This window comes from Miscanthus floridulus, chromosome 14 (assembly GCF_019320115.1).
Source record: "Miscanthus floridulus cultivar M001 chromosome 14, ASM1932011v1, whole genome shotgun sequence".
NCBI classification, from domain to species: Eukaryota; Viridiplantae; Streptophyta; class Magnoliopsida; order Poales; family Poaceae; genus Miscanthus; species Miscanthus floridulus.
The window spans coordinates 5,195,920-5,218,726 of NC_089593.1; the positions used below are offsets into that span (position 1 = coordinate 5,195,920).

At 48.8% G+C, this 22,807-nt stretch overlaps 2 protein-coding genes across 3 annotated transcripts in view; one reads left to right on the forward strand and one right to left on the reverse strand.

The window, feature by feature from the left end:
- LOC136504597 (serine/threonine-protein kinase BLUS1-like) lies at positions 1–3,502 on the forward strand. Its single transcript, XM_066499551.1, is given in 3 exon segments — positions 1–1,032; positions 1,034–1,827; positions 3,370–3,502. Coding segments are annotated over 2 exon segments (1,740 nt in total). The 5' UTR covers positions 1–36; the 3' UTR covers positions 1,778–1,827; positions 3,370–3,502.
- The window catches only part of LOC136504598 (uncharacterized), a 25,180-nt gene continuing 5,773 nt past the window's right edge, over positions 3,401–22,807 (reverse strand). Inside the window, exon 9 of one of the 2 annotated variants that reach the window (XM_066499553.1) lies at positions 3,401–3,538. In XM_066499553.1, the coding sequence (XP_066355650.1) occupies positions 3,401–3,538 (138 nt within the window). The remainder of the gene's footprint in view (positions 3,539–22,807) is intronic. The other variant, XR_010770927.1, reaches the window with a different exon arrangement.

Here is a 22,807-nt window from a genome sequence, read left to right on the forward strand (position 1 = left end):
TGTGATTCGCCTCATCACATTATTACTGATCGACAAATGCTACGTGCAGCTGGCCTGTTTGCTCCGGCCGCCGCCGCGCCGTCAGCTATGGCGCCGGCCAACAATGCTTCTAGTGGTGGCAGCGACGAAGCGAGGTACCCGCTGAACGCCGAGTCGTACCGCCTGCTGTGCAAGATCGGGAGCGGCGTGAGCGCGGTGGTGTACAAGGCCGTGTGCCTGCCACTGGGCTCGTCGGCGGTGGTGGCCATCAAGGCGATCGACCTGGAGCGCTCGCGCGCCGACCTCGACGGCGTGCGGCGGGAGGCGAAGGCCATGGCGCTGCTGTCCCACCGCAACGTGCTCCGCGCGCACTGCTCCTTCACCGTGGGGAGCCACCTGTGGGTGGTGATGCCCTTCATGGGCGCCGGCTCGCTGCACTCCATCCTGCGCCACGGGTTCCCCGGCGGCCTGCCGGAGCCGTGCGTGGCCGTCGTGCTCGCGGAGACGCTCCGTGCGCTGTGCTACCTCCACGGGCAGGGCCGCATCCACCGCGACATCAAGGCGGGCAACATCATGGTGGACTCGGACGGCGCCGTCAAGCTCGCCGACTTCGGCGTCTCGGCGTCCATCTACGAGACCATGGCCATCAACGCGTCGGCGCCGGCGTCGGCCTCGACGACGGCGGCGCTGGGGCTCGGCTCGTCGGCATCCTGCTGCTTCAACGACGTGGCGGGGACGCCGTACTGGATGGCGCCCGAGGTGATCCACTCCCACGTCGGCTACGGCATCAAGGCCGACATCTGGTCGTTCGGCATCACGGCGCTGGAGCTCGCGCACGGCCGCCCGCCGCTCTCGCACCTGCCGCCGTCCAAGTCGATGCTGATGAGGATCACAAGTCGCGTCCGCCTCGAGGAGAGCGCCGCCGTGAGTAACAAGAGCAACAACAAGTTCTCCAGGGCGTTCAAGGACATGGTGTCCGCCTGCCTCTGCCAGGAGCCGGCCAAGCGGCCGTCGGCGGAGAAGCTCCTTCGCCACCCGTTCTTCAAGGCCTGCCACCCGCCGCTCCAGGGACTTCCTAGTCCGCAACGTCCTCGCCGTCGTCCCGAGCATCGAGGAGCGGTGCAGCAAGGACGACGACGACGCGGGTAGTGATCTCTGCGGGTGTGTCGGTGCCAGGGGCGGCGCACGCTGCTTGTCGCCGTGCCGCCGCCACGCCGACGACGTCGTCGTCGTCAAGAACCGACGGATCAGCGGCTGGAACTTCAACGAGGACAACCTGGAGTTTGATCCGACGACCGAGGACCCGGCGGTGGAGAAGAGGTGCGCCCCGTTCGAGAACCGGGTGGAGCTGGACGACAGTGACTCCACCGGGGATGGAGATAGACGGCCGTCGCCGCAGCGGCCGCATGGGGATCACGATCACGGGAAGGCGGAGGCGATAGGGTTTAAGGAGCAGCAGCAAGTGGTGACTCGGCAGCTGATGGCCGTCCTGCAGAGCCTGGAGGTGCAAAGGGACATGGTGACGCACGTGTTGCAACGCACCACCGGCCGCTTCGATGATGTCGTCGACGGCGTTAATGGCAGCGCCAGTGGTGTGAGCGTGACAGCTCCAAGGGAGGAAGAGAGGCTGCTTGGGTACGTCCGGCAGCTGGAGCACAGGGTGGAAGACCTGAGGAAGGAGGTCGAGGAGGAGATGGCCTGGAACGCCCGGCTGGAGAAGATGCTGCAAGAGAGGGCTGTCATTAGCGACAATGAGAAGAAGATAAACTCGTCTCATACGTCAGCTGGGAGCAGTTAGTTGATGCTGTTCCGGTTCCGTTTGATCATCAAGGTCAAGCGTATTTTACGGTATCACTCCCTCCATTCTAAATTATATATAGAGTATATTAAGTAGCCAGCTACAAAATAAGTTATTCTTAGCCATCTCTATTTACGATAATTTTATATACTTATTTACGATAATGTCAATACATATTTACAATAGTTGGGTTACTATAACCAATGAAAATATTTACCATAACGTTACAGTAAACCACTTAGTAAGGAGTTACTATAATCTCGTAAATTAACATAGTAATTATCGTAACTCAAAATGGTTGCGCAAGTTAGTACCCGGCTACTGAATAATATTCAGTACCCCCGCGCACGGCCGAGAGTCCAAAGCCAAGCGTCGGGCCCGTGAGTACCTCCCTGTCCGCACGCACGAAGGAAGACCGCGTTCCCTGTCCCACGTTCGGAACCGTCGCCGTGTGGTCTCTTCTCCGGTCCCCCCCCCCCCCCCCCCCCCCCCCCCGGCGTGTTCTCTCTGTCTATGTCTATCGGGGCGCGCCGGCTGGACTACCGCGCCGCTGCCGCGGTCTCCCTACGACAGGTGCAGTCTCCATCAGGCGCCATGTCTTCTTCGTGCCCTTCACTGGCGACGAGGCACTACCAGGTACACCCCCCCCCCCCCCCCCCCCCTCCTCTTCAACAACTTCCTGTGCGAAACCGAGCACCCAAACTTTTAGGTTAAGCTATTTGTTTGCGGATCTGATCTAATTACACATGTATTATGTCTACCAACCATGTTCAGAAGCCAGAACAATGAGAAGAACATGTTCCAAATATTTGAGATAAATTGCAGAGTCTCAGACACTGGTCGAAAACAGATTTATATAGGTTTCATGTAAGTGAAACATATTAGAATTTGTCTGCATTTGTAAAGAGTTGGATTGCATGCCACTTATGTTCACTTTTAACCAAAAGAAAAGGCATGTCTGACACACATTTTACACTCAGCAGTCAGCACCATGTCTCATATGATTTAAAAACCCAATCAGGCAGGGGAATGGCAGGTGGGCAAGCTTTCGTAGCATTGCGAGTCTACATTAGATTAGAACAGTAAAAGAGAGATTAGAAATTTCTGTAAAATCATTGTTTATCAGTGTTTAGAACAATACAAGGACATGAAATCGGCCTTACAAGATTCTTCAGTATCTGTGCCATCGATTGTATTTTGTGTTCTAGCTGATCAATGTAAGTCATATGGGCAAGGGGAGTAACTGCTTCATGGGCACTTCTTTTACTTGATGAATCCGATTCAGGCGCAGGTGTTTCCTCTGCAGTAGTAGGACTACTGCCATTTTCTATTGCTGTTCCAGTATTGGATACAGGTGCTCCGAACAGCTGTACGTAAACACATATAGCTGTTGTTCTGTATCGAGTTTTTGCAAGTCAGTAACGATGGTTTCGGACTTGCAGTTGATCCATTTATATGAGTATAAGAATGTACTTTAATTCGGTAACTATGTTTATCTGTCACCATTTTCTATAGTATGTATAAAGTATCCTTGGCTAACTGAATTATTCTTGCATACTTATTTTCCATTTGTATACACCAAAATTTGAAAGGAGTCTCGCAGAGACTTGAAAGCTCCCAAGATCATGTCATCAAGGAAGCAATTGCGTGCAGATCGAAATTGGCTGATTCGAATACAGCACCGGAATCGGCTTTCTTCAGGTAATGCCGGCAGATGACGACGAAGGCTACGATCGGCGCCGGGACAAAGCATGTTGAACTCTACAAAAAGGAAAAGATTAGATTCCAAGTTATCTTAAATTAGAAATGCTTTCATTTACACCGTAGATTGTAACGAATCGTGATCAAGTAGGATTCATGTTTAGACTCCGGGTATAAATACCGAACCCCGGCTATTATAGAAAACAACAATCAATCCAATATACAAGTCATTTACTTTTTCGACTCCAGCCACCCTTAGGAGTAGGAGTAGAGTAGATTTCGGTGAGTTCTTCAACAAGTACGGCTGCATCGATCCGGTCGACCTCCACTGCTTGTTGTAAGTACCGTCATGGCTTATAACTCTGTTCGTACGGCTGTATCGATCCGGTCGACCTCCACTGCGACTATGGTATAAGTTAGTTATCAATTCTTGCCTAGTTCAAGTATGGCTGCATCGATCCGGTCGACCCCACTGCATGAACTAGATCAAGGTCAAGTTATCGGCTCTACCTTATAATGACAGTCTTTGGTAGATTCCTTAAGTTATCGATATTGCTTATTGCTTTCATTATTTATCTAAATTATAGCTATATCACTCTGCCCGATTGGGATTGATCTAGATCGGCCTTATATCTTGTTTAACCCATCGTTTGTTAATCTAAAACTGATCTAATCTATACATTAAACGATGAGTTACGTTTTATCGGCTGTTTTACATCAATCTTGATCGTGCATAGCGTGCGGTTAAAGCATGTTGCGTCTTGAGTAGATTTATTGGCTAGCGAAAACAGTTTCATGGCCCGTTATCACGGCCTGTGTGATTTTGCCTCACACCTCACTGTTAGCACTGTGGAGTGGGGATCGTTATTCGGTAGATCTATTTCTAATAAGACATGACTTTAACAGTGCGCTATGCCTGAATCGGCTGTTTTAGCTGATATCGAGTGCTTTCACAAACAGTTCGCATCACGAGACCGTTGAAGTAAAGATAGGTTGAAAGATGTGTTAGCCCCATGATCTTATTATTGTATTACGGCCTGCATGATTTTGCCTCATGCCCCCACTGATATTAGTAATGAGTTAGGGTCGTCGAGTCTATTGTTATTTCTACGGCATGCATGATTCTGCCTCATGCCCCACTAGTCATAGCGATAGATGAGATCTAACATGTTCATTAGATTTATCTTTATTAAAAGGTTGAATGGTGTTGAATTGTTTCTTTATATAAAAGGGGTTCGGTTGCTTGTAATCATTGGCTCAGCATAAACCAATCATCGTTGATATCTTATTGCCAGTGATTAATATCTGCTCAAATAACGACATTTATCTTGTATGATAACCGATTCTTCTTATACAACCTGATGAGTTTTAACCGATTTATTCTCATGAATATGCTGGAATCGACTATTTAGCCGATCTCCTTTCATATCGGCTCTTAGAGCCGCACATTCGGGACTGTCTGGCAACACCAGCAAGTTCCGCCCTTAATTACTGATAAGCTTTCTCTCCTTGTCAATTATAGGGTCAAATTGACTAGCACGTCTCGGGAGGAGTGCACAGGATCGACCATCCCTGCGCTAAAGCTAGACAGATCTACAGCTCTATCGAGCAGACCCTTCCGGCTTGCTGCATGTGTCCTTGGCACGGGACGAAAATTTTGTGTCGACACATGTTTCTGGCCCGCTCGGTGGGACCCCACAATCGTCATGGTGGTTCACAACAACAACGACATCCTTATGCTGCATTATGAAGATCTACCTGATGGGGATAAGGGTATCATCAGCAAAGCTGAAAGCTCTAGTTTGGTTTTGGTTAATTGATGAAACCCTAAGTGCTAACCTAGTTTATCAAAGTGATTATGAGATAGGTAGCACTACTCCAAGTGATGAAGCAATGGTGAAGATCATGACGATGGTGATGGCATGGTGATGATCAAATGCTTGAACTTGGAAAAGAAGAAAGAGAAAAACAAAAGGCTCAAGGCAAAGGTATAAATAGTAGGAGCCATTTTGTTTCGGTGATCAAGACACTTAGCGAGTGCGATCACATTTAGGTTAGATAGCCGTACTATGAAGAGGGGTGGAACTCGTATTGAAATGCGGTTATCAAAGTGCCACTAGATGCTCTAACTCACTGCATATGCATTTAGGGTCTAGTGGAGTGCTAACACCCTTGAAAGTATTTGTGAAAATATGCTAACACATGTGCACAAGGTGATACACTTGGTGGTTGGCACATTTGAGCAAGGGTTAGAAACTTTACCGGCGGAGTGTCCGCTTGCAGAGTGCAGATAGTTCGACGGTGCCACCGGTGCCCTATACAGAAAAGACAGGAGTTCATAGAGTGACCGGACGCTAGTGGCACAGCGACCGGACCCTGGGGTTCTGCGTCCGGTCAGTAGCAGCAGTGAGTACGCGTCTTGGTCTTGTGACCGGACGCTGGTGTGAAGAGTGACCGGACACTGGTAGGGTGCGTCCGGTCAGTGCTGATGTACGCTAACGTGAGGCGCACAGAGGAAACGTTGAGTGACCGGACATTGGGTGAGTCCGGTCAAGCTTGACCGGACGTGTTCGGTCGTGAAATTTCGCGTTTAGAACCTTACTGGAAACGACCGAACGCTGGGGTCCTGTGTTCGGTCACTTTCTAACTAACGCGTCCGGTCATCACTTGACCATTGAGATCGGGCGATTGGCGTTTGAAGCCGATGACACATGGCAAGCATCGGGCGACCGAACGCTAGGGTCCTGTGTTCGGTCGATCTGACCGGAGCGTCCGGTCACCCCGTGTTGTGCCCAGTGAAGGGGTACAATGGCTCTATTTCATGGGGGCTTCTATTTAAGCCTCATGGCCGGCTCAAGCTCACTCTCTTGGCCATTTGCATTGACATAGCAACCTTGTGAGCTTAGCCAAAGCCCTCCCACTCATCTCCATCATTGTTTCATCATCATTGTAAATTGGGAGAGAATCCAAGCGCATTGCTTGAGTGATTGCATCTAGTGGCGCTTGGCATTTGTGTTTCGCTGTGGGATTCACTTATTACTCTTGGTGGTTGCCGCCACCTAGACGGCTTGGAGCAGCAAGGATCGTTGAGCGGAGGTTGGTGATTGTCTCCGGCTCCGATCGTGGTGATTGTGAGGGGTCTTGTGCCTTCCCCGACGGAGAGCCGAAAGGTAACTCTAGTGGATTGCTTGTGTCATTGAGTTACCTCACTTGTGGGTAGGTTCTTGTGATGTCCAATTATGTGGACGAGGTTTGTGCAACACCTCTTAGCTGCCGGACCACCAAGTGTTGGTCGACACAACGGGGACTAGCGTGCCGGCAAGCACGTGAACCTCGGGAGAAAAATTGGTTGTCTCTTGCCCTTTGGTATTCTCCCGGTGATTGATTTAGTATTCATCTTGTGATTGGTTCACTCCTCTACATGGCGGTATAATCACCCTACTCACTCATTTATATTCTTGCAAACTAGTTGTGGCAAGCTCTTTAGTGTAATTAGAATTGAGAGCTTGCTTTGTTATTTTAAGTTCATCTAGTGGAGCTCTTTAGAGTAGCAAGATTGAGAGCTCTTAGTGAGTAGTAACATTGCAAGTTGTGTGCCTAGTAATCATTGCAACTAGAATTGTTGGATAGGTGGCTTGCAACCCTTGTAGAGCTAGAGCAAGTTTGCATTTCGCTATTTGTCATACTAATTAAATTGCTCTAGTTGATTTGTAGATTTTTAAATAGGCTATTCACCCCCCCTCTAACCATATTAGGACCTTTCAAAAGCTATAGAAGAGTTTCAGAACAAATGTTTGTTGTCCTACACCAAAACACGTGACAACACAATTGTTTAGAAATTTCCACTACCAACAGTTTTATTACACGGGCAGACAGATACAACTGAAGATGAAGACAGGCGTTTCTTTAAGGAAGTTGTAGACAAATCTGTTCGTGATGTCATATCAAGCCATAACGAAGCTTTCATGGACATATTCCACAATGCCATGACAGATGCGACTCATGGATTTCCAGTTGGTCAAGGCGGACCGGCTTATTACAACATTCTAGATCCATCAACGCAAGGGACTAATCAAGTCGGTACCAGCCATCAAGAAGCAGCACTAGCTAGTAGTGGTAATGTCCAGACAGTTCAAGGTTCATCTGAATAGGCTCAAGGAACTACTGCAAATCCGATACAGTACAATCCTGGACCATAAGTACAGCATGTTCAACAGCCGACGGGGCAAAGTCAAAACTAGGTGATCAATTTTGGCACATCAGGACACATACCATCGTTGGCTCAAAAAATAGCACCATCAATTCAAAGGATCCATAGGGATATAGATCCTTATGTCTACAATCAGAGACTTCAAGCAGCAAGCCAGCAAAGGGCCTAGCAGATCGAGATTGCACATGGGTATCACTATGGCATAGATTACAACACCCTTCACATGATGCCAAATCCAGGATACCAAGGCACACGGGATTTCAATCCACAGATGTGTCAGCAGATGTAAAGAAATCCAAATCCGCAAGCTGATGAATTACTGCTGAGGGTGACTGAGATGATGAAGAATCAGTTCGGTCTGAAGCCAAAAGGGCTGACCTTTTCGTACAAACGCCCACATCTAGAATGGTATGATTTGGTCGCTCTTCCAACAAATTATAGGCTCCCAGAATTCGCTAAGTTCACTGGACAAGATAGTACAAGCACGATAGAACATATCAGTCGGTATCTTACACAATTGGGCGAAGCGTCAGTTGAGGATGCCCATCGAGTTCATTTCTTCTCCCTATCCTTATCAGGGCCAGCCTTCACTTGGTTTTCATCATTGCCAATCAATTCCATTGCCAGTTGGGCTGACCTGGAGAAGAAGTTTTATACATATTTTTACACTGGGACTAGAGAAAAGAAGATTACCGATCTAACAACTATAAGACAGAAGACTAATGAATCGGGCACTAAATTTCTTCAGAGGTTCAGAGAAACCAGGAACTTGTGCTTCTCCTTAAACTTGGTCGATGATCAACTAGCTACTTTAGCTGTTCAAGGAATGCTACCGATGTGGAAAGAAAAGTTGCTGGGACAAGAATTTGACAACTTGGGTCAATTGGCTCAACGAGTAGCAGTGCTCAATAGCCAATTCCAGAGTATGCGTAGAGATACCCGGTTCCAGAAGAGTACCACAGTAGCCAAAGCTTATGATCCATACTCAATCAATGACGGCTATGAAGATGAAGAATAAGAGGTTGCTGTAGCTGAATGGAATTGGGGCAAGAAGACAGTAATGGTGCCAAATCCTTGGGGAAGAGGAGTCGAGGAGAGCTATGACTTTGATATCACCAAATCAGATAAGCTCTTCGATTTTTTGCTTGAGAAAGGGCAGATCAAGTTGCCCGATGGTCATGTCATGTTGCCCCCTGATCAGTTGAAGAATAAGAAGTTCTGCAAGTTCCATAATGCCACTTCTCATTCCTCTAATGAATGCAGAATTTTTCGGCAGCATATACAGAGGGCTATCCAGTAGGGGAGGCTCAAATTTGATACGCCTCAAAAAATGAAAGTTGATGACAATCCTTTCCTAGGAGATCAAAACATGGTTGATGTAACAAACCGGGTTTTTAGAAAAGCCAAAAAATACGAACTTTTTAAAAAATTTTGAGCCAATGTGTGAAGCATGTAGTTGCTAGGTCAAACTAAAGACAATTTATAAATAAATCATTGCACTCATATAGAATTGCTTGTAGGTGTTTGCTAGAGTTCTTTAGTTGGTTTAGTGTTTTGTTCAGAGTGCACAAATCTGTAGCATTCCCCTCCAAGCCTACTTGAATTACTCCCATCTCTTTTGCATCTCTCCCAAAAATTCATTTGTGTTAAATAAGGAAAACCTTTTGCTTTTATTTCCCTTTTCAATTCTTCGTGGATATTCCTCTCAAACCCTTTTGAATTCATTTCAAAATCCTTAAATCAATAAAAGGGAAAATTCCTTTCTCCTTTTGTCCTAACCAACCCATCCTATCACCATGGCGATGCTCCTAATAATCCAACTAGGTGAACAAACATGCCGGCTAGTGTGCTTGTTCCTCTAATCATGTGAGCTCCTTGCTTCCTCTGTATACACGGCCATGCAAGGACTCCATACGTGTATACATGCCAGTGCCCAGTAGCAAGTACCAGAGCCCAGCTTCCCTTCTGGCCCATCACCATCGCGGCCCAGCTAGCCCAGCAGCATCGCTGCCTCTCCAAGCCCTAGGGCAATGCACCCCTGCTCCTAGGCCACCGCCACCTCCCGATGGCAAGCCAACCAGATGAAGCCGCCTCTGCATGCTCCTGTACGTCACCCCGTGGGTCCTAAGTGTCATCCGCAAGGAGGAACTGAAGCCGCGAGCGTCGTTTGCCTCCAGTCGCTTTTCCCGTCCCCACGCCGTCTCCTTGTTTCTCCGTACAAGCCCCGCTCCTCTGCTTTCCATCAGGAGCCACGACGCCTACTTTGGATGCCCCTGCGAGACCCTAGCTGCGGGCCCCGCCGAGCCACGCCTTGCGTCGCGAACTGCGGAAGCGACCACACCGAGCCTGGACGCCCCCTTCTCGAAGCTTCTCGTGTCACTCACCTGCCCGCGGCCTTGGATGCGCGCCACGTCGCGCCGACCGTCAAATCAGTAGCACGAACGTCGGCGCCCCACCGTGAAGCCCTAGCTGGCGTGCTATAAATACCCCCGACATTGCCTTGCTCTGGAGCTCCTCCTAGCTGCCGTCGCCTTCGCTGCACCCTCCTTCACCACGGCCTCGCCCCAAGCCTCGCCATACTGGAGGCGTACCACGGCAGCGCCGCCTCCCTGCTCCGCGTCGTGACCAAGCCACCGGCAGGAGCCCGTCCCTGCCTCGCCGGAGCCCCTGGCCATGGCGACGCCGACCGCGATCCCCTTCTCTTTTCCTGTCTGCGACACGAGCACGTCGACGACCACACCGTCGACACCATCGTCATCTACCTCGAGCCTGGCCGTCACCGCACCGCATCAGCCCACTCTGCCTCCAGCCATCAACTTTGGAATGCCGCGACGTCGTCCTTCATGGCTCGTCGAGCTGGTGCTCCACCAGCGAGACCTGAGCAGCGACCGAGCCTCCCTTGAGTCGCCACCGAGCCATCCACGACTACACCGCCAGCTACCTGACCACCAGGAAGTTGTGACCTTGCTGTGCCATCCGTGACAACCACCGCTGGCCGAGCCCGAGGACCCCACGACGTCCACGCAGCTGCACCACCTCATCGATGTCCACCTCAAGCCTCTGCTCCGTGCCTCGTCCTCGGCCGCGGCCACGCCAAGCCCCGACCCTGTCTCGGCCACGACGAGCCTCTCCACGCCGATGTCGTCGTGCTCCACCGAGGCCGCACCGGTGCCCTCCACTTCGACCCACACCGACGTCACCATGGCCGAGAGCAGGAGCTACATCGCCTGCTGAGGCTGCAACTAGAATAGCAAGCCTTCGCCTTGCCACCGTCCTCGTCTACCGGAACAGCGGAGCTGCGCCAACGCCTTCTTCCACTAAGCGCCACACCACCGGAGCCGCGATGCTCGAAGCCTTGAACCGCGAGCTTGTTCCACGACGTCGCCGCTCTAACACGGCCTCGCCACGCGACGTCTCTGCTCCACCGCGACGACAGCGCGCCCACGACTACGTCCTCGACCACATCCACCGATGAGCGTCACCATGCCTCCTTACCAGCCCCGCCCGTTCTCGCCGGCCATGGCATTCTGCACCATGGAACGCAGAGGCCTGAGCCACCACCGGCTCATGGACACGCACACCGCACAAGCACCGGACCGGCCCCATCCCAACAGAACCACGGACCCTGGCGCCAAATGTCTCCATGACACCACCGCGGCCGAGCCTGCCCACGGCGAGCCACCGACCCGGCATCGCGAGGGCCCCTCGATGCCATGCGCTCCAATGAACCATAGACGCCATGTTGTAGTATGCTCTGTGCGCACGTTGGCATCCAAGGAAGCCGTAGACTTCACCTACTAGCCTCGCCGTCACGCCCTTCCTGCCTAGCGCAAGCCTCGCCGGCGTGGACCGTGTTGAGCTCCTAGCCACCCGGATGACCCGTTGGCTTGCTTCATTCACTTCTGGGCTAGTCTCTCAGCAGGCCGCGTGGAGCACAGCAGTGCGAGCAGCCCAACCAAAGCCTCGTCGCGGCCTCGCTGCCGTGCGGTCTCATCGCCATCGTGTGCCCGACGCCGGTGAGCACCGCCCACAAGCTCCTGCACAGACCTACCAATCGACGCCCTCGCCTTGAGCTCGCACTGCACGGATAGCATAGAACACACGCACGCACTTGCACTCGGCTCCCATACACGAACACCGTGCTCACGCGAGAGCAAAACGCCCCTGGCAAGCGGCTCTGGACTACCGCCAGGCTGCCCTGGCCTTGCCGTCACCCTGCAAGCGTGTCACGACAACGGCATGACCGCCCCGCACGCGCCCTCGCACGTGGACCATGGTGCCTACACGCGCACAGACACCGGCCTAGACGCACGACGTCGCTAGCCACCGCCGATTTGCCCTGCCCGGCGTAGCCCCCTCCAAAGGCAAGAAGCCCAACGCTGGCTTCCCCATTCTTGTTGTTGGGCTGTTACGGTAGTAATAGCAGCCCAAGCAAAAGCCCAACTGGACGGCTTGTTAACCGGATAAAAGCACCAGCCCAGCACTGGCCCGTGGCCTCCCCTCTGTCTTCTTGCTCGTGGGCCGGTCGGCTGCACCAAGCCCAATTCGGCCTCGAGCAAGACACCAGGCCCACTACGCCTCTGAGCCAGCACAGTAGCAACCCAATTGGAACAGGCGGCCCCTTTTCTCTTTAGGAATCAATCCAAGCTTTGAAAATTCATATTAAATTCAAATGGCATCGGAAAATTGTGAAACCAGTTTTGTAATCCTTCTAAAATCGAGCCCTACGTTGTGGACCAACCCTTAAGTACTTTTGACCCCTCGAAATTGAAGAGCCCACTCTTGCTTGCGCTCACACCATTCGCGCAAGTCACGTATGATGCCCTGGAATGCCACCATATGGTTCCAAGCACCCCTCAGCCATGATCTATGACCAAGCCACCGACTTGACGCTCTTAGCCATGCCCGGCCAACCATGGCCAACCGTAGCCGTGCAAGACTGGCCAATCAAATCTATGGTAAGCCATTGTTGGCCATTACTGGCCAAATGCAAGTCGTAACCTTCAGGGACAAGCCATGATATCCCTTGGACATCCATGCCCTCGCTACACAATCAAGCCATAGTCGATATCTTACCGTGACCATAGAAAGCCCCCATCTTCTATCTTTCTGTATACATATGTTATCTCTGTTATGCTCCGTCCTTACAACCCATCTATATGTCTGCCATACAAGAATTCATCTATCACCCAGCTATGGAATGTGCTACTCCGCAGTCGTGTCGAGTTGTTGCGTCTTTCGGTCATGTTTGGTTCTTATCACTGGTTGTTGGTGTTGTTGCCTGTGTGTCGAGCCTTCGAGCCGGCTGAGGGATCATACCTCATTCGAACGGTTACGGTCACGGGATCCGTCTCGCCATGACCATGGAGTTACGCCACTCTTTTGCTTTTACTTGCCTCTTCATGCTCAAACCCCCGTATGCTTGTACCTTGTATGACCATCGCATTTCTTTGATTCCCACGGTGACAACTGCACCGCTATGAATTAGAGAGATGTCTTAGTGCCAGTGCACCTAAGTCGGGTACCCTACGAGTGGTTTGCGCACTTGGTGTTTGTTGCTTCCTTCCAATGCCCCGTCTTTCGTCATGGCACGAGTGTTGGAAGAAGTAGACCTTGTCCCTTGTTGTTCTTGCTCTGGTTGCACTGTTAGCCTGCTCTGTTCGATTCCGTCTTGCCCATGACGATTGGATCAAAGACCAGACTATCCCCTTTGGGTTAGCGAAGCAATTGTCTATGTCGTACCTCGGACCCGTGCGTGTTGACCCGATCGACCGTCTAAAACCATCTTTCCCGAAGATGTGTCTGAGAACATGACATGGATGTGCCTAGCTAACCCCCGCATCTTTTGCCGTGTTGAGCGACCCTCTTCTCGGCTCCCGACATTATTGTGTCGTGTGGATCGAAGGGAACCGTTGATGTCCAATCTCTTTGCGCTACCGCTTTCTACCATAGCGGGTGAGCCGAAGTACGTTGGAGCCAAGTCACAATAGTGTTAATCGTTCTTGTATGCTACTCGTGTCCAATTATGACTTGCAGGATAAGGCTATAAGAGCCAAACCCCGTCGTTCTTCTTTCTTGGGGCCCGACTTCCAATCCCTGTCAATTCAATGACACCGGATTGAAAGATCGTGAGCCGTGGTGTTTGCTCTGGATAAGCTCTGGCTTAAACCGTTTATCGTAAAGCCATATTGGCTTGGCCATGACTTAAGCTTGTGCTCAGCATACCACCACTCATGTTTCTTTGGCCCGAGGAAATCGGACAACCGCCGAGAGGGCTAAGCCATGTATCTTTTATTGTCTCGTTAGTGTTATTGGATCTTCCTATGCCTTGTCTTTTCGGGTGTCGAGTGTTCTCTTGCCTTGCGTGACGCTTAGCGGAGTAGCTGGCGATCGGACCAAGAGAATGTGAACGACGACAAGGACTATGGATAGAGTCAACCTAGGAGGAGGAGACCCCGCTGATCGGATAATTGAACCACTACTACCTCTACATCGCAGGTGTCATGGCAGCACCCTCTTTTAGAGAATCCTATTAGACATTGCATAATATCTAGAACTACTAGCGCTTTATAATTATTCCTTTGATAATACTTTGATGCATGCTACTACCTGAGCCATTATTACCCTAATGCAACCCACTCTACCATGTCACCCCTGCTTTGCGCATTCGCTCGCTTATATATGCTTACTTGCCTGCTTGCTTGCATATTACACCACTAAACTTATTATTAACTCCACTTCGCATTATATCGGGGATGTGATGCTGGTGGTGAACCCCCCTGGGAATGGTTTGGCTATGGGTGCCAGACTTGGTGGTGTGTGAGCGTGCTACGTGTGTCTTGGGTGCGTGGAGAGTGAGGGTTGTGTCGACCGAGCTGGAATAACGACGAGCCTGGGGCGAGTCTTGCCATGTGGTGCTACCTGGGCACTTGGATATGGAATACCTGTGGTGGGTAAATGGTAATTGGAGACGGCCTTGGGTGTGAACCTCGGAGAGGTGGAGCCCCGGGTAGAGGTGCTGTGGTGGCACATAAAATGGAAACCCTGATGAAGACATTCTGGCTTGGTCAATCCCTAAGGACTTACTAGTACTCAGACTCACCGGGAATCCTTTACATCCCACTCGCCCTATATGGTGCGGGACGGTCGGACTACTTGGTAGAACGATGCCACTACTGCTAGATGAACGTGTGCAAGGAGGTACGGGGCGCGCGGTTTTCCCCCACACCCTTCTGAGACTTCAGGAAGCCTTGTGGACGTGGCTCTTGACATTCGGAGGGCCCCGGCTCTGTCTACGACTCACAGTATCAGCCATCCCAGACTAGACTTGGGATGTTCCAGGGTTGAGAGGTAGGGTGGCATTGTTCTAGGCTAGCAAGCGACCGGAATTCTACCTAGGAGATACATGGCTCCGAGGATGACTAATCTTGTGGGTATGTAAAACCTCTGTAGAGTGTTTGGTTGATCGATCAATACATATGCCGACTTGTCGGCTATGGACCTTTCCTGGGTTTCGCTTAAACTAGATAGGAGATGAGTCCTTTCCTCCCTCTAGGGTTGGGATATTTTCCGGTCGTGAGCCTTGGGGGCTGCGGGCCGTTGAGACAAGGCCGAGAGGGAGTTGGCCTGTCAACCTGAGTGTGTGAGATGAGATGTGGTGTGGTGGTGTGGAGATGGTTTGGGATGGATGGTTGGCGGATGGATATGGATGGTGTGGTGGTGAATGTGTTAAAAATTGGATATTATTATTATCATATTACTAATGTTATTTACTTCTCATGCGCTAAGGATGCAAACCACAGCCAAATATTAGGATCGCCAGATCCCTTATTTATCTATTCCACTAAAGCTCATCGGTGCTGACCATGGCCTGCACACATCTGGCGGTGTGCAGATTTCCTGCTTCTTAGAGATGCTGACTTTGGAAGGATTAGAAGATCTCATGCCTACGCTCAAGTTTGGTTTGGAGATGGAATCTACGCTGCACTACGCCAACTCTGATAATGCCCGTGAAGGAGGAGCCTTCACTCGATAGTCTTCCGCTAGATTAACTCTGTAATAGGTGTGTTCCCTAGTGATGTAATATCTTGTATTCTTGTAATCTTACGATGTATGACTGTGACATCGACTGAAATATGATAATATGATGGAATCAGTTTTTGGTTTTATCATATTAAAATTCATTCTGTGGATTTTCCCTTCAAGGAAAATTGAGGATGTTTCAGTTGATGCTGGGCTGTTCAAAGGAAAAACTAAGGTCCTAATATCAACCAAATCAAAAGAAGCTGGAACAGTCGATCCCAAGATGCAAATATCGGCTGATGAGTACAGAGATATTAGAAGATGTCGTGCCGAGCAAAAGAGCCGATACGAGCAGGGAGAGATGTCAAAAGCAGAGATGACAAAGCCGCGGGTCACATCTTGGATTCTGTTGAATAAATGGCGGCGATAGAAGAAAAAGGATTATCAGCGTTGGTTAAAAGGTCAAGCATACTAGCATCAACTGAAAAAGAGAGGTATAAAAGGGAACAAGCCGAATTGCATTGGAATTGTCATTTTTTCTGACATTGCTGGAATGAAGGTTTGAAGTTGCCTACCAGACATGACTGTCCAGAATGTAGCAATCAATATCGGGAGTATAGGTAGTCTCAAACCAGCCGCCGGTCTATCCATGCTCAAGATGCATATCATCATAATAACATGGATCGGCGCTTAAAAAATAAAAGTATTCATGATCGGCTTGGAAAAGAGTTGTTGACCAGGAATGGGCTGATCATGAAGAGAAAGGCAATGAAAGAAAATATATTTGGCAGGAAGACCAATGGTGTCCAAAAGGTTTAACAAGAAGCCAGAAGAGAATGGTGCAACACCTAAGGAATAAAGAGATGGAACAGGCCCAGGCATCCGGTAAACCTCAAGTATGGCGTACCAAGCAGATAGCCGATAGAAAGCAACCATTGGCTAATATGTAAATAGCTTTTCTGTTGCATCGGTAGATCAAGAAGTTTATTCGGATTTCGATGAATCAGAGTATGAGGAGATAGTTGCCAAGTTAACGGTTGTACAATAAGCAATATTTGACAAACCAGTCAAACATCGGCACTTAAAAGCATTATATATGAAAGGTCTTGTTGATGGAAAGCCGATGAACAAGATGTTGGTGGACGGAGGTGCTTCTGTCAATCTTATGCCTTACACTACTTTTCATAAACTTGGCAAAGGACCAGAAGATCTGATGGAGACTGACATGATGCTTAAAGACTTTAGAGGTAATACGTCTAAGACCCGAGGGGCAATAAATGTCGAACTAACAATCAGAAGCAAGACTCTGCTCACCACATTCTTCGTCATCGATGGAAAAGGGTCGTATAGTTTGCTCCTCGATCGTGATTGGATTCATGCGAACTGTTGTATACCATCGATGATGCATCAGTGTTTGATTCAATGGCATGGAGATGATGTCGAACTGGTTCGTGCTAATGAGTCCATGAGCATCGCAACAGCCGATCCAGTCTTCTGGGAACTAGGAGACTTCGAATGTTTTTCTAGCAAGTCATGGGAAGGAGGCTTCATTAAGATTAGCAATGAAAGCCAACAACCAATGCAAGCGATCGGCTCTGAGAGTTTGTTTTAGTAGAAAAATCACGGCTTCACGTCGGCCATTGGATTAAAGGAAAAATAAGCGTTGAGCCTTGGAGATAGGTTTAGGCCGATGTATGTGGATACTGAGTCAGATTGTAAGCGCGATTTAGAATTAATGGATTCCTTGAAGAAGTTCTATTTCGCTTAATAGAATGCTTGACCTAGGTTGATTAATTGTTCGACCTTTGATATGAAAAGTTCTGCGGGGTGTTATCCTAACATTTGATCAACACTTGATAGCCGATTTGTTCTTGGCTCTAATAGCCGGTACCAGGAGGGTATTGCCTCTAGTTCAAAAAAGTGAAAATCTTCAAAGACAATAAAAGCTTATACGATATGTATTGCCTATAGAGCAAAAATAAAAAGCAAAAACAATTATACACAAGGGCATTGCACTAAGGCGCATTCATGAAAGAGAAGTCTTTGTTCATTGGTTCCCCTAAGTACAATCTAGTCGAAAACTTTGTTCACCACATCCTGAGCGGATGTGATGTCCACAATGGCCTCCGCCGCTACGGTAAAATCTTCTATCAAATCTTCATGTCCCTCAGGGCCATCGCCAATCAGGAAGCCAACCTCCATGGCGTGGAGATCATGCCCGGTTTGGACCTACGCCGCAGTTAGCGCCACCGACGCGTCGTGACAAACACCGTGAAGGGCAATCTCCTAGACACGGGCTGGGATGTCTTGGAGACGAGTGTCAATGAGGGAACCCCTAGCATTGATGGTGTCTGCGGCCGCGTTTGCCGCCAATTGGAGAGACTCCAATTGCACCGTTTGAGCTGGCGATTGCAGAAGAATATCAAGACAAAGGCAATGGAAACCAGAATAGAAATGTTCATGGAACTCATCTTACCTGCTACCGCGGCGTCAGACTCAGCCAGCCGCACTTGAACGGCGCTGGCCTCCTCCTCAGCCGTATTAAGGGCCGCTTGGAAGACCCCTAGACGAATCTCAAGCTAGCCGTTGTTCCGAATCGCCTCGGAATAGCCGTCCTCAGCCGCCCTCCATTCTCGAAAGAAGCTCCAGACATCATCGCCGTCATATGAGTTGGAAGAACCCGACGATGAAGCCGGCGTGGAAGATGCAGCATCAGTGGGTTTGCCGGTCCTGGGGGAAGGATGAAGGCTATCATTCATAACAAACCTATAGGTGAGTCAGAACAGGTCATCATCATGAATAGAGGTTGCCAATCTCACCTCATGCGTCAGAGACGCTGGTTCATCGGCATGTCTTCTGTCGAGATCTCCTCTGCCGCGTGCTTACCTTGATTATCTTCGTCGGCCACGAGAAATGATTGGATCTATGGAAGAAAGGAAGAAAACCACTACAAGATTTTGGCAGGCGGAAGAGAGCAAAGGAACAGTTGCGAATAGAGATGTGTTTGAGGCCGAAGCCCTCGGCTGGTATTTGAAGACATGAAGCGAAGAGGTGGACGCCTCGGGACACGTAAAAGACAACCGCAATTAATAGAAGACGAAACGCCACTTCACCAATGTCGAAGAGAATATGGCGCCAGATGACTGAAGATAGAAGATCGAAGGGCTCTCTTAATAAAGGCCGTGTTTTCAGACCTAAGTGGGATTAAGATCGGGAATCTGGAATCAGCTATTTTCAAAAAATCGGCTCTTTAGTCGAAATGGATGTGATCAATCGACTGTAGCAGTTCTTTAAGCCTCTTGCCTGTTCGAGTTCCCCTTGGCCAAAAGGGTTTCATGATCAAACAAACTCCTCTGAACCTATTTCACCTTCAGGACCTAATCTTCAAAAATGTAAGAGGGAGACAAAACTCTGGGGAAGGCTGAGAATAGGTTGCCCTTGATAACCAAGAGCAAAGGAACTAATATGATCGCCTTATGAACTTGTGCATAGACACAATGCAGTCTTTCCTTGGGAAGTTCAAACTGGATCAAGGCGTGTTGTGTTGCAGAATGATTTATCAGCTGAAGTCTACCAGAATTTTGTGATGAATGACTTAGAAGACTTGAGTTGCCTTCGGCTGCGTGCTCTTGAAAAGTATAAACCGAAGATTGCAAAATATCACGGTTAAAAGATCAAGAATGGGCAATTCGCTGAGAGAGATTTGGTCTGGAGAGTAAAATTGCCGATTGGGTCGAAAGACGACAAATCCGGTAGAGTGGTCACCTAATTGGGAAGGACCTTATCGGATCAAGCGATGTGCGCCAGGTAATACTTATATTTTGGAAACACTAAGAGGAAAAGAAGGATTTGGCAGAGCAATCAAATGGGGAATATTTAAAGGAATATTACCCTAACGTTTGGATTAATATTTGACAACCAATTTGTTTGGTTGTCAACTCTAATAGCCAATGCCAGAAGGGTATCGCTTCTAGTGCAAAGGTAAACCCAAAAGGGTAAAAGCCAGTATAATGTGTATCACCCTTAGGAGTAAAGCAGACACGGACAAAGTGATGCATGTAGTATGTAGTACAAAAAAAAAAGAAAATCACTCAAGATGGAGAAATTGTTTGCTAATATCACCTATTACAAACTACGGGACGGAAAACACTTTGGCTACTATATCATCGGCCTGAGAGATAAAGGCTACGGAGTTAGCAGCACTAAAGAAATCCCCAATCAGGCATTCATAATCCCTAGGGTGCGCCACGGCTAGAAAACCATGGGGAAGGAATCGAAGCTCGTGGCCAGAATGGACTTACACAGAAGCCAACGCCATGGCGACACCATGGCGGACACCGTGCAAAGTGACCTCCCAAACACGGTTCGAGATGTTGTGCAGGTGAACCACCAGAACGGTGCCTCTAGCATTGACGAATCCCGCCGCGTGCTCCACAGCCAATCGGAGGCTCTCTAGTTGGGCAGACATATCTAAAAAGATTCAAAGGGGAGATGATCAGAGTCTTGAAGATGAAATTGAAAAGAGGCAAAGGTTGTGACAGTTATCTCACCCGTAATTCTGGCCTCAGCCTTGGCCAACCTATGCTCCACTGAATCGACCTCGGGAGGTGATCGACATCGAACCATGGCCAGGGCCGATTCTACGAGGAAGAGACATTCAACGAGACTCTGGCCATGCCGATCAATGGAGGCAAGCAGATCATCGCTGTCAATCCAACTCCTTTGATAACAAGGGAGCTGGCGACGAGCTGTTAACGAAGAGGACCCTAAAGGCCGAACGAAGTCGGTACTATCCCCTGAGGCAGTAGAGGCACCACGAGTTGTACCCTCCTGATGATGAAGGCGCTGACACGATGATGTGGGTCCGTTAAGGGCCTCCTTAGCAAACTTCTTACTGTTCTCCATGATCTCAAACCTATGGAAGAGCAGGAACTACACAAAGGACGTGGAAGGTTTGAGGTGAAGCGAATTGTTTTTTGATCCCCAGTCATGGCCCATATATATAGCCCGGTAAGGCAAAGAGATAGATTTCGCCAGGCGTGTGAAATTGAAATCAAATACAGAAATGGATCGACGCTCTAGGAATTCAGGGAAAGGATAACGAAGACATAACAGATTCGGACTCATTGCTTCCCCAAGTTGCAAAATATTGCGGATGGATACAAAAGATTTACATTCATCAGCAATCAGCCCACCAAGGTTTCTTTTGATTGAAGGGAGTTCGAATCCCAACAGGGCCAAAAGTCATCATAAACCAAGTCACATCAGCCCGCTAATAAAATTATAACAGACAAGGGAAAAAACCGCCTGCGTAACAGATGCCTAGCTGATTTCTCGATGACTGGGAAACCGCTGGAAAGAAGCTTGTGGCTTTCCCAACAGGCATTTGAATGAGCAAACAAGGGGAAGGTGTCCACACATTTTAGCCCTTGCAAACATTAGAATAGCTCTATGAGCATGGAGAGAAGACCCAGGTGATATCACAAGGATTCTTCTAACCGCATTAGCTGATTCTCTTGCTCGACAAGGTGCTAAGATGGGAGACACAATCACCCTATGCACAAGAATTCTTCTAACCGCTCAAGATCTTCATGGCAAAAAGATAGACCATAGAGGGTCCAGCGGAGTTAGAAGCACTCGAGGGGGCATATAGAAGAGAAACATGCCTGAATTGTTGAAGTGCTCTCGCCAGGGTCGGATAGACATTTTATAGCCGGCCTGAAAAGATGAATCCAACTACCCGTGAAGCAGTGACGCTCTGGTAAAAGTTTTGAGGCATAGGCTCATGAGTTGACGCAGGCAGCGACAAACAGTAGACCTCAGATCAGGATTCTCTACCCATGACTGTGGACGAATCAGGGATATAGACATGATAATTTTGGAATAAAATTACTTTTATCCCAAAATTGGGGGGCATGTGTTTACACCAAAATTTGGAAGGAGTCACGTAGAGACTTAAAAGCTCCCAAGATCATGTCATCAAGGAAGCAATTGCGTGCAGATCAGAATTAGCTGATTCGAATACAGCACCGGAATCGGCTTTCTTCAGGTAATGCCGACAAATGACGACGAAGGCTACGATCGGCGTTGGGACAAAGCATGTTGGACTCTACAAAAAGAGAAAGATTAGAGTCCAAGTTATCTTAAATTAGAAATGCTTTCCTTTACACCAAAGATTGTAACGAATCGTGATCAAGTAGGATTCATGTTTAGACTTCAGGTATAAATACCGAACCCCAGCTATTGTAGAAAACAACAATCAATCCAATATACAAGTCATTTACTTTTTCGGCTCCGGCCACTCTTAAGAGTAGGAGTAGAGTAGATTTCGGCGAGTTCTTCAACAAGTACGGCTGCATCGATCTGGTCGACCTCCACTGCTTGTTGTAAATACCATCATGGCTTATACCTCTGTTCGTACGGCTGCATCGATCCGATCGATCTCCACTGCGACTATGGTATAAGTTAGTTATCGATTCTTGCCTAGTTCAAGTATGACTGCATCGATCCGGTCGACCCCCACTGCATGAACTAGATCAAGGTCAAGTTATCGGCTCTACCTTAGAATGGTAGTCTTTGGTAGATTCATTAAGTTACTGATATTGCTTATTACTTTCATTATTTATCTAAATTACAGTAATATCACTCTGCCCAATTGGAATTGACCTAGATCGGCCTTATATCTTGTTTAGCCCAACGTTTGTTAATATAAAACTGATCTAATCTGTACATTAAACGATGAGTTACGTTTTATCGGTTGTTTTACATCAATCTTGATCGTGCATATCGTGCGGTTAAAGCATGTTGCATCTTGAGTAGATTTATTGGCTAGCGAAAACCGTTCCATGCCCGTTATCACGGCATGTGTGATTCTGCCTCACACCCCACTGTTAGCACCGTGGAGTGGGGATCGTTATTCGGTAGATCTATTCCTGATAAGGCATGACTTTAACTGTGCACTATGCCTAAATCGATTGTTTTAGCCGATATCAAGTGCTTTCACGAACAGTCCGCATCACGAGACCGTTGAAGTAAAGATAGGTTGAAAGATGTGTTAGCCCCATAATCTCATTATTGTATTACGGCCTGCATGATTC